This window comes from Telmatherina bonti (assembly GCF_933228915.1).
Source record: "Telmatherina bonti genome assembly, chromosome: 17".
NCBI lineage: Eukaryota > Metazoa > Chordata > Actinopteri > Atheriniformes > Telmatherinidae > Telmatherina > Telmatherina bonti.
The window spans coordinates 21,897,875-21,911,189 of NC_136615.1; the positions used below are offsets into that span (position 1 = coordinate 21,897,875).

The 13,315-nt window shown below is 35.8% G+C and overlaps 1 protein-coding gene across 1 annotated transcript; it reads left to right on the forward strand.

The window, feature by feature from the left end:
• Positions 1-6,023: 6,023 nt before the first annotated feature.
• LOC306768004 (protein FAM163B-like) lies at positions 6,024-10,380 on the forward strand (the record flags this gene model as incomplete). Its single annotated transcript, XM_079256201.1, has 2 exons — positions 6,024-6,116; positions 9,943-10,380. The coding sequence occupies 2 exons, from the start codon at positions 6,024-6,026 to the stop codon at positions 10,378-10,380; spliced, it is 531 nt and encodes a 176-aa protein (XP_079112327.1).
• Between the last annotated feature and the right edge of the window lie 2,935 nt (positions 10,381-13,315).

Sequence of the window (13,315 nt, forward strand, 5' to 3'; positions counted from 1 at the left end):
TTTGTATTTAGGTGCAACTTGATCTGCATGTACATATTTACTCAGACAATTCTATGCTCTTTCTAGTCTTTTCCAGCTGTTTTGAGAACCGAGCACCTGAGATTGTGTGTTATTTTCTCATCCTATAAACAAAACTCAGACTGCATATTGATGTCAAGGTGTTGTCTTTTATAAATAATTGTTTTGATTAAAAGTCTGTCAGAATTGAGTATGTCTAATAATAGCTCAGAAGTCAAGTTATAAGATATTATATCAGCTCTCAGTCACTGGATTAAGTTGACAAGTAAGCCATTTATTTTCATGACCAACGAGAACAAAGTCTTCAGAAAAAATCTAAAACACATGCATCAAAGCAGAAACTCAATGCAATAACGGTGGATATACAGAACCTGATACACATTTTAAATTACGGAAAAATCTTTGATACAAAATTGAATAAACCTCTAATTTTAAATTAGTTTAATTGCTTGACTGGTTTTGAAATGGCCAATGAAAACCGACTGTGCAACAGTGATATCTAATCTCATGACTAAATGTGAAATGGCTGCATTGGTCCACAGCACAAAATTAGTTTCACAAAAATAACTAAATAAATTAAACAGTCACAGCCTTTTACACACACCCTAAGTTTTAAATAGGGTGTGTGTAAATAAGTCTTTTACCAGCATTTCATTTACATTGTTATGCCTTACACATTCTACTCAGTATGCATTGTGGTTCTTATGAGGTCGCTTAAATGCTGCTCATGCTTACAGAAACATCACTATACTGCAATTTATAACTAGTGTGACACAATCATATTTTACAGCAATTACAGTATTTGTGAAACTTGAGGGTTGTGTCAGGAAGGAAATCCGGTGTAAAACATGTGCCAATTTACCCGAGCAATGCTTTGCTGTGCGACCCCCTCAACAGGATAATCCGAAAAGGAAACAACAGCAACAACAACAGTATTTGTGAAATTTCGCAGCCCATAGTGAGAAAGTATGTATCTGTCATGCAAAATAAACTTTAAATTAGCAAAAATCTACAAGAATTTATTTACACAAATTAAATGTTCTTTTACCTTCAAGAAAAAAAGTATTAGCTCTTGCTGGATTTGATGGCAGCAACATAACTTGTCATGTTACAACACGAGTAGCTGAAGCTATGCTCTGTTGGGCTTTGCACTCAATGGTTTCCAACAAATGTAGTTTAAGCATCATCAATCCTTTTAACGCTGAGAGTTTGTGTTGCAACTCAAATATGGGCAACACAAACAACAGTTCCGTTTGCTCACTTAGATAATTTATAGAATCTATAGATCTGCAACGCTTCTCTTAATTCAGACCGAACATGAAAAAAATCAGCATTCGTCTTTAGCTGTATGTCTGTTAATTTAATGTCTGGTAATATTTGTTTTCCTTTCTTGCCTTAGTTCTTCTCTAACTTTGGAAGGAAACATATGGCTCCTCAGCTGCTTAATGTCACACTTTGTTCACCTCCTCGTCACTCAGTTTGTATTACTAGGAAATAAAAAGGCAATGAGTTTTGCAAACATCTGCCTGCAGTGGTTTGAAACAACTCCTATCACAGCATGTAGAATGAATCAAAACAATAAAGTTGCAGGTAGTAAAATGCACTAAAATGCATCAAAATGTGCTGTAAAAATGATAACTAATGCAGTTTTACACTGATGAGTACAGCAAACCTATAACTTATGCAATAAGTGAATGTTAGATAATAATAATAATAATAATGGATTAGATTTCACTTGCTACCGAACCACTGTTGCCCGAAGAGAATTGTAATGCATTACACTGATAAAGCTAAGCTTCATCGAAATGTGAAATAAAACATCCTCTCCTCCCATTATGACACGCAAAATGCCCTCAATTCACTACATTTTCCTCTCAATTTAACCAGAAGCTCTGAGGCTGAAACATGCTGTTTGACTTGGACCTTCTTATTGATTTGTTGTTGGACTATGCTGCCCAGAGATTGGATTAGAGTCCAGCTGTGTTGCAGTTTGAGAAAAGGGCAGCACTGCTGTGTTTGTAGGCAAGCCAGATATCTATTGAATATATGCTCTGATCGTTCTATAGGGTGTCTCTGAGGATTTTTATTATGTTAAGGCAAGTAAAGTACCAAAGAAATCAGCATGGTTCAGAGCTGAGCAGGGTGAAAATTTCACAACATGTTGAATATAAACTGCATACTATTCATTATTTTATTTTACTTTTTTTTTTAAAAAATAAATCTTGTTCAATTTGTATTTAGTCAAGCTGTGTCCATGTCACAGTTTGGTTTGATCTTGATAACATGTGCCTATATTGCAGTGGTCTGGCTACTGATAACAAGTTTCACACTGAGTCATAGCTTAACAACAAGCTTGCGAGCCTATTTTAGGTTTCAGGCAATTATTCACAAAGCTCTTTGTTGTTGTGATCCTTGACACTTACATATTATGAATGTGACAAAAGGAAAAAGGTCCCAGCCCACATTTACCATGTTCTAGATATAACAGTGTTGTTTAACATGAATGAATGACAGATGAAGGGTTCTGATTTATCATAAATGCATGATAAATGCAGTGTAATAATGCAGCCTATATTTCTACAATTACCCAGAAAAGAAGGTGAAAGGCAGTTATACTTTCTTAAGAGAAAAGAAACTCACATAACTGAATAATACTTTGAAGGATTTTAATGACAAAACTGTCCTTGCCTTTCATGTGCACAACTTAATATAGTAAAATGAAAACATTCTATTCAAAAATATATTTTATCAGAGTTTTTAAAAGAAACTAATTGATTTAATAATGTGAAGATCATCTCAGTTTAGCCAAAATCAATCAAACTGTTGCAAGTGGTATTTCAGTTTTACTCAGGACCTCATGAATGCGTTTGGAGGTAGAGTTCTATTTGTCTGAAAAGAGAGAGGATTTCTCCACACAGTTACCTAAATTTCCCAATTTATATCATAGATTTTGAAGGTGTAATTAATATTGTTTTATAAACTGACTTCCAAAGCTAAGTTTTTCCTTCCTTTTATTGAACTAGATGGTAAATTGGACGGAGAGTTGGTAATTCAGCTTCATTTACGTAATGCCAATAAAGTTGGAGTGTTTGGATATCTACTGCAAACGAACTTTGACATATTTGTTTTGTTTGGTGGAATAAAAATAAGTTGAACTTCCAGTGAATTGGTTTAAAGTTGTGTTTACCATTCTCAAAATCCTTTTGATTGTTGGCAACTACACAAATCTTTTTCACAGAATACTTTACACAAGGTCAAAAATTGATATGTGGTTTACTCTATGAACATGAGTGTCATGGATAAAATATAGGAACACTTATAACCACAGCAGTTCCACTGCCATGCAGTATGAACCTGAATAATAAACATGCAGTAGAACTATAATGCATAATACATAACTTTTTTTGTGAAAAAAATTAATTATTGTCATTTTGTTAGATAAAATATTATTGTTAATTTCTAGAACTAAAACAAGTGCTGCATAGCTAGGTTTTTACACAAGACTAAATAATTCCTAGATATGATAAAACATTGTGTATTGATTCTATAGAGCCGGGGTATCAAACCTGTTTTAGTTCTGGAGCTGCAAACTGGTCTGACCAGTAACATACAACCCTAGAAACAGAAAAAACTTAAAATGTTTCCCAGACTGAATAGTAAGATTATCAAGATGTTCACATTTAATTAACTGATGTATCCTAATACATCAAAACATATTAGGAACTTCCTAACTTGTTATGAGAAAATTAAGAGCAATTTCAACAATGTTTACCTCTATTTAAAAATACATTATAGAATTTTTGCACATTTTGCTTATTCAGCATCCATCTTGCATTCAACCTGTACAGTTAGCTCTCTCCAACCAGTAAAAGACATTAGTCTCTTGTCTTTTCTCTTGCTTTATCCCAATCTTCCTTTTCCTCTCTTTCTCCAAAAATGTCTTCTTGCTGAATCAGCAACAGTGTGTGTTCAAAACTGCCAATATGTTGATATCTGCTTGCTAGCATGTGACACGGCCTGTAAAGCATAATTTGGTGCAATGTCGTGCCCCGTCCTGCTCAGCAGCAAAGGCTCCATCAGTGTATGTAATAAAAGTCCCTGTGCCAGACAGGTCAGGAACACAGCTTTTCAGGGTTGGAAAATTATATAGTGCATCTTTAATATTCTCATGCACCTTACCATCTCACTTCTAATACAAACTAAACTGTTATCTTTTACACATGAAAGATAAAGGATGAAAAATACATGAGTTACACCCTGTCTTATAAATATTCATTCATTACCCTAACTGCTTAGTCCGATGAAGGGTCGCGGGGAAGCTGGGGCCTATCCCAGCAGTCTTTGGGTGAAAGGCAGGGTACACCCTGGACAGCTCGCCAGTCCATCGCAGGCCTTATAAATATTTTAGATTTACATATGGTAAATACAACCTCCAGGTAAATTAGGAACTGTAGTTACTGTTAATCAAGATTTGAAGCTAATCACTGTTTTTTATGTAATTTTCACATTTGCTAAATTCTTCGCAGGAGCCAGATTGCGCCACTTGATTATTGACCATTGCACCATTTGTTTGACACTCCCTGCGATAAAAAATTAAAATTTAGCTGCAGGAAGTTTAGTGGAGGTATTAATTCCCAGTTCACTTAAACAAGAAGGAATAGTGGGAATAAAGGCTATAATAGGAAAAGTAACAGGAGCAAAGTTTTGGTATTATTTGTAAGATCCATTCAACTTATAGCAGAGTGCTTTTGTTCCTGTGTTGTTTTTCTCAAGATAATTTGTGACTTTTGCAAAGATGTTTCCATGGTAACTCAATGAAAGCTTAATGAAGCTTAGCTAAAGGTTGGGGTCAGTAACCTTACCTATCTGTGTTGTGACCTCTGAACCCAGGTTAGAATTTAAATATTACTCAGCAGCTGCCAATGAATCTGCTGAGTGATTCAAAACATATCATGATTGTTTTTCTCCATGTGGTTTAAGCAGGCCCCTACATTTTTTTTTTATAAAGTTGGAATATTCTTCTTTTTTAAACTTATTTGTCATGTACAGAAACATTTTAATATTTTGGTAATCTTGCACATGAACTGTATTTCTTGCATTCACGCAGGCTCTTGTCTTTCTTTGATATATCTCTGATTTAATCTTGCATAATTGATTGGGCTCCAGATGTACTTAGTCAGGCAGCAATGCTGTTTAATTGTGGTTCTGAAAACACAGATAGGGTCAATATTAGGTGGTTTAATATGTCAACCCTGTTGTTGACATATAACCTGTGTTACCATCTGTTGCTAGTAATATAGAGGTCCCATCTGATTGTTTTAAATGACTAGTTTGTAGGCTTATTTCTACCTTCTACCTTATAACATTTTATTTATGCAGTGACAAACAGTCAGGTAATACAAAGGCAACAAACAAATCATGTTTCACTGTTATTAGATGACAAGGATGCGAGATGTTAAGGCTGAAGATTTGCCTGCTATTTTGCCATTGATTGTCCTGTATTTGTCAGCTCCCCTAGTTCTCTTTGTCATTATCCTATCTTTATTCCCACTGTCTCCAAATCACTATGCTTCATTTCCATGACTCCACTGTCTCGGTTTCACCTCCCTTCGTCTATGTTCATTCATTTCTCTCACCATTTTCCTCTTTGCTCTTCTGTCATGCCTGCATCTCATCTTTATTGCCATCCTGCTGCTGATCACTGATTTTCCCCTCCCTCATAGACTGTGTTCCACTCCAAGTTCCTGTCTTTATTATGAACAGCACTTTTAGGATGATTCTATTACGGGCTTCCTAGCTGCTGGATGATTCAATAAGCGCTGCTGAGATGTCACACAGTTATAAACTACTTAATGAAGCTACCGTACTGATGAAGCGGGTGCCTTTTCCTCCTCCATTTCTCCTTTTGCTTATCCTTTGCCCTTCTCTTAACACTCTTCTCTGTTCTTTCCTCCCATTTTTTGCCCCTCTTATTTTTTGTAGGGTGTTGATGGAGAGCCTTTCGAATGACAGCCGGGACAGTGGTCATCACTGGTGGAATTCTTGCTACAGTTATATTACTCCTTATCATTGCAGTGCTGTGCTACTGTAGGCTGCAGGTGAGTTTGCATTCAGTATTTTGTTGACAGAAATGTTCAAATCTGTATCTAAATGAGGTCTTTTGAAGTGTTAATCTGCACTCTGTCAAGCTGGGCAATCCTCTAAATCTTCTAAATACAAATGCAGCTACACTAAATGCATAAAAAAGTGTAGTGTACAATAACCCCAATGTGAACCAATAAGCAAAAGACCTTTGCAGGTATGTATTTCACTGTAAATCAAATTGTTTGGATTTGAACTGATGCTGATCAAGTTTGTCACTGTTTTCTTAACTCCAAAATAATATTTTATCTGTACTAAAATGCATTGCAGTCCTTGGCTTAGCTGATTTATTTGACTTAAAAGGTGCAAGTATGAAGCTCTGGGGGAGGTCACTGGTTGTTGACTTTTACCAGAGCAGATGTCCAAAGTAAAATTCAGAAAAAGATCACAAAGAGCATGTGATGTGTCTGTATACAATATATTGCTCAAGCTCTTTTTTCAATATAAACACACCTTGACTTACAAATGCTCTTAATTACTTGTAAAAATGTTCACTTACACTTTTTAACAGCTCTTTCGCTTTTGAGTGTCACCAGTTTAAGACAATGATGTGACCTTGTAGCACATCCTTCATCTTTGCAGCAGTTGTATTATATTTCATTTCAGTTTCACAGTGAGGAAGTCACTGTGGTACTATTTAAAAAGTCATTATCCTTTTCCTTTTTCTGAGATCCATGCTCATAAAACTGGCCTTGGCTAAGTGTTCTGTACAGAAGAAACTCTAAATGGGAATTGCATGGGGTGAAATCGATTGCTTGTGTTTTCATGCTTGGCAACCTCCGGTTAGTTTACACTAATAGCACCACAGGAGAGTTCTGCAGTTTGCGGATTACTATAATAGCATGTGAGGTTGTTTCTGTTTCACATGCCCTTCTATAATAATTTCCCTGTTTGCCCTTGCTGGAGGACATTACCAACTGATTTTAGCACACGGATATCTGAAACTAATTCTCAACTTCACCTGCAACTCATGTGTCTAAGTCAGTTCTTTAAAGGTGTGGTTCAAAATTCTATGTAACTTTTTAGAAGAACTGATAACAAGGTATTTGCCTTTTTAGTATCTGTACATCACAAACAGAGATTTGCTTCAAAGAAGAACTTTGTACTGCACAGCTATAGTTGAACAAACATTATAAATAAGTGCTAACCAATGACACTACTGTGTCATTGATGCAGAGTGGAACGCACACAGACACCACAGACATTATTCTAACTTTTCATGTTAACATGTAAAATAACTATCTGCTAGCTTTAGTTTATTACACTCCTCAATGACTTTATGCATCTTTTCTCACAGCTTTGTACTTTAATTTGATGTTTTCTAAACTGTAAAAAAAAATTCACCTAACTTTAAACAATTTGTTAGTTGCTGCATTTGTAAAATCTTTATTGTTGCCTGAGTAGAAATCTCTACATTTTCAATAAATATAAGTCATTTGCTGTTCTAGCTAAAAGTAACATGAACCTAACAGTGTTACATTGCAAGTATTTTAACACTTGTGTAGCAAAAACATTTCAAATATAGCAGCAGGTTTATTGTTATCTTTCATATTAGGGTTCAAAAATGTCTTCTAAAAGAAATGCAACTTGTAACATTTGGTTAGGAAGCTTTACAAAGTATTCAGGCTTCCTCACTTTTGCACATTTGTTTGAATAAATTTACCATTCACCCCATATAACCAGTCACTTAAAATAGGATTTATCTCTCTCTCTGGTTGTTTTTGTCCTTCATTTTCCCTTTACCCTTCCCCTGAGATACACTCATGGCCCACCATGATTCATGGGTGGCAAGAGATTCTAATAGTCTGCCTTAAGAACTTCCCCGCTTATGTAGTAAGACCACAATATTTTTCCTTGCATTATTTGTCCAATCGCAAGCAGTCATTTCTTCAAATGACTTTTTCATAAAAGTCTGATTGATGAAATCCTGTTTATACAGTTGTCATACCAGCATGTTTCCTGATTGGTTACAGTGGTTTTGTATTTGAAAGTGTTAAGTTCTCGGTCAATTCTCTGACAAAAGCCCTTCATGCCTGGTTACACACAGATGAGGCAGCTGTGACTCAGGAGGTGGAGAGATCATCAATGATTTGATTCCTGACTTCTCCAGTTTACATGTCACTGTCCTTGGTCAAGATATTGCCCCATATTGCCCCTGTTACTTGCACCAGTTTGTGACTGTGTGTATGGTGAGACATATGTGGACTGCTGTTTTCAGACCTCAGGTTTGATGTCTGTTTTGCTTTTTGCTGCTTATTGGTTTATCTTCTTTATCAACTAGGTAGCTGCCTTGTCACTCTAGTCTGCTTTCTTCATAAAAGCAGAGTAAGTTTTAATTTAACCGAGTGAGTCATATTAAGAATTACCACTTAGAGTTGTCACATAAGGATAAGTTAGACATGGAAATGAAAAACATATTTTGTACTAGATGCTAGAATACCTCATTTATTATTATTATTATTATTATTATTATTATTATTATTATTATTATTATTATTATTATTATTATTATTATCTTTCATAAGGAGACTGCAGTCCAGTCTCAGTATTTTTTTTCTTCTTGCTAAAGATCCTGAAAGAAAATTTTCATTTTTTTATTCATAGATTATTTATTGTAGATTGATGCTTAAGTGTGTAGAAGTGAAGCAGTATGAATGTCTTTTCAAAATAATGTAGCTATTCATTTAAATGTCTGGTGCTAAAGTTCTGTTCTTAAGTATCCACATTCACAGTGATGGTGTTTGAACTGATAGTAAGCAGACTAGACTATTCTCAGTCTAGATACATCAAATATGTATACATTTTAGCTTGTAGGATTATAATAAAAATTTCATCAAAGAAATCTACATTCTTGCCTAAACTCATACACTTTGAGTCTTTGGATTTATTAACATTCAGCCGTTACAACTTAACTTTTCTCATGTGATCTATTACATGACATTTCCCATGTATATTTTATTGACTAAGTGTATAGTTAACACAGTTCTCACAGTCTTTTCATCGTGAAATGTGAATGGATCTTTGACAGTCAAAGCTGTGGAAACATGGAGTGATGACATGAAGAATTAAAGGGCATGCACTGACTTAACGCTACACACTGGGATTGCACAAGACGTTTTTCCAGGAGTTATTTGGTTTAACATTAATATGTGATAGAAGTGATAGCATAATTGTTGCATTGCAGTAATATTCAATCAAATCTGTCAACCAGGTTGTGGGAAATGTTTGTGTGTACTAAAGTAACATTCAACAATGCTATGGAGAAGTACTAAACAAACCTGACATATGTTTTAACAGAGCAAATTATATTTGTCTTAATGCAAAACATTAATCTTTGAATGTCTGACTTGGACGAGACAGTACATAAAGCTCTTGGGTTGTTATGTGAGTGCAGTCATTTACCAAGATTAGTGGAAAATAAGTATACTTACTATAAGTAGACTGAAAATGAGAAGATCCTGTCAGCCAGTGGTTCTCAGGATTTAATGATTTGTAGATAAGTTAAATGTTATTCCAAAATAATGGCTTGATTTGCGGTAGCAGCATGCCAGAATTGATTCTGAACGATTATGTTTGCTGTATAGCAATCTCATGTTCTGCTGAAAAGTGGAATCCAACTTTGTGACTTTTAGCACAATACAAGAAAATCATTATAGAATGAAACTTTAACTGTATAATTTGCATAAACCTGAAAGCGTGGCTGTGGATATATTTACCTGTCTCTCCCTTCTTTTGTCATCCCTGCACTCATCATTCTTCACTTTCTCCCCTCTCCCACCACAGTACTATTGCTGTAAGAAGGAGGAGTCTGAATCGGAGGAGGAGGAGCCAGACTTTGCCGTAACATCCCGCCTTCCACCAGTTCACTCCAATCACAACATTGTGGCGGCAACAGCCGCCGCCTCCTCCATCCCAAATGGCCCTGCCCTTTTCTCCACCCCTCCACTGGCTAGAAAACTAACACGTTCACAAACCTTCTGTCCATCTTGTACACACTATGAGCTGCCTTTCTACCTCCAGCCTCCTCAGCCGCAGCTCCACCACCAGCCAGATGGGTTGAGAAATGGAGGTGACCGGATCAGCTATCGCAGTGTCCAGCAGCAGGATCTGGACCTGCCAGTGCCTGTAAACATTTCCAACTACCGGAAACCAAACCTTGCCCGGTCAGTTACCATGAGGGACATGTTTACACGTAGCTGTAGCATCAGCACTGATGTTTAGCTAGATGAGGTTTGAGCTTAGTGTAAATTCATGCTTCTGAGAAAGCTTCTGGGATGGCTTAGTATCGACTGCACCTGAGTCAGGCTGTGTTTCTGTCTGCTGAACAGTTTCGTCTTGTCTACAGTCTCATTCTACTGGTCACCAGAATGCAGAATGGAGGACTCTCAGGACAGTTTTTTCAAAAGGTACTACGTTCAGGTCCGTGACCTCACACTTGGACCAATGATGTGTACTCAAAAATGTTTTAAAATGTCAAACTAACAAGAATATAAAAATATAGTTTGTTTTGATTTCAAATTGCTATTTTTAACAGAGTAAATTATATTTGTTTTCTGGTTTAAATCTGTGCGCTACATCCTGAACCCTTCTTCCCCTCACCTGAAAACTGCCATATCAAAATGGTGTAATCAGGAGTGTTCTTCTCTCTTCAGTCACTGGAAGAAGTGAAGGTTTTCCCTCTGTTATGATGAGATGATCTTGTTGTTCTCTCACCAACAACTTATACTGATTGTGTAATATCACTAATGTCCACTAAGGTGGACAGGAAGAGAGGGATGTCATATGACATCTGCAACCCGCTCACACTTTGAAAGTTTTAACTTAGGCCACAATATTTCAAGACATAAAGGGCTCGGAGATTATAGAAATTCTTGCTTTCTTTCCACATTCTTTCATTGAGATTTAAAAGGAAACTAGTCATTCTGAGCATCTGCAGGCAACACACAGTGTATATACTATGGTTACACTTAAAAATAGAAAAAACCTTCTGTGTTCCTGCTCACAGGGGTGAATTAGGTGCCAAAGGAGGCCATGTTCTTGCATTTATGTGCATAAAATGTATGTGAGTTTACTGGCATGCATGTGTGTGTACGAGTGTGTATTGTGGTCAATTGTTATACAAGACTTTGTATTAAATAGAATTAAACACAATCTGTCATCCTAATATTTAACCCAGAGAAGAAGTGGGTTGCAATAACATTTTGCATATTTTTTGTCAAAGGTAGAGACTGATTTAGTTTGCTGTGTGCAATTTGATCATAAATTCTAGTAAAGGCAAAGAAGGACCCAAGCAGACTATATGACAAACGCTATTTAGTAAATGCTTGTTTTATAGGTTCAATCTGTTGGTACAGTCAAAGAAGTGAGCAGCTTTCAGGATATCATTTTCAACTTTCAGTGTGATCACGGTTGCAGTTTTTCACTGAAGTTTGTGAACTTTTCACTTGATTCTTTGTATTGTATCTGATTTGTGGATTCTTGAGCAAAGTTTCGCCCTTATAGGCACATGTATAAATATTTAACAGGCCATAACATACGCTTCAGTCTCTTTCCTCTCTCTCAACTCGTTGGACTGAGGAAAATGTGCTTTTGCTCTGAGGTACTCAGTGAGATCCTGCTTGGGATTTTTTTTTATTTTCTGCGCTTGGCTGACCGGCCTGGCTGGAGGGCTGATATTCTGACCGAAGGAGCAGCAGCTGAATTTTATGGGCCGAAAACACACGGTTAATGACTGAAATTATTTACTGCTTGATTTGAAAAAAAAAGAAGAGGAGGCTGGTGAATGTGTGAGCGCCTCAAAGCTGATTGGATTGTCCTTCTTGAATCCCCCCCCCCCCCCCCCCCCCCCCCCTCTCTCTCTCTCTCAAATAGACAGTAGATGCTGTTGTACACTCTTCTCTCTATTTTGGTATTTCTTTTGAATTTCATGCACATTTATTTACTCAAGTGTGAAACTGTGCAGAATTTTAAGTTTTTCCTCTTTCATGTGCAGACTCACACAACAATACACATGCCATTTTGTAATCAGTCATGATGCACTACAGAGCTGGTTATAATAATAGTAATAGTAATAATAACCACATCAAGCTCAAACATCAATGCCAATTCTCAAATTCATTTATACAAAAAAAAAAGTCCTATCAAAGTTAGAAAAGGAAAACCAGCAAAAATGTTCAAAAGTGTCCAACTTTTGACTGGCCTCACAAAGACAGCCATGAGTCACAATTTCACACACAGACACACACTCATTCACAATAATTCCCAGTGTTCATATATCTTAAAGTGAAAGTATCAGCCAATTGCACAGGAAATGTAGTGCCATAAAGAATCTAGAAAAATATATTCTATTATTATTATTATTATTATTATTATTATTATTATCATTACAAATGCATATTCAAATGTAATGTTTTTATGTTTAAGTAAATAAATTCTTTTATTTTATTTATTATCTTTTTTATCTTTTGTTCTTTGTTTCAGACTCAGTACAGTTCAGCGATCATGTTTCTTTCCTTGTTTCTAAAATATAACTAACAGATACATTGTTACTAATAAAATGGTGTGAAAACCCCTCTGATGTGTTGTTAATGTCTAGTTAATTTTTTTAAAACTTTTCTTAGTTTATCATTACAGGTCTGCAATGAGAATGTAAATCAGAAGATCTTGCTTGGTGATTTCTGCTGAATTTAGCTGCATTTTGTTGGCAGAAGAGATGCTGGAAGATGTAGGCTTAAATGTCTTTATTTGACAGTCTTGACTCAAGTGACAGCTTGACAGAATATGCAGTTTGAAAATGAGAGGAAGGCCCTCAGAGGAAGGAGAGGACACTTCGAACTGCAATGAAATGTTTTTTAAAACTTTTTTTTTTAAACCTGTTCTGATTAACTAAATTAAAGACACAAAGACAATGCTAAAATTTTATCTTCAAAATTTTAATTGACTTTCAATTCTCGGAGATCCTTTGTTCATTTTGCAGTACAAATGTTAAAGATAATTACAGAGTTATTTTTTTGAAGGCTCCAGATATGCATCTGTGGTCAGAAAATCCTTTACAGAGGGAGTGTTGCATCTTTGTTATGATTTCTTTCTAAAGGGTAAATTTGTCTAATCCTAGGCTTTAAAACAAAACTAAAACTAAACAACACAAAATATCTGA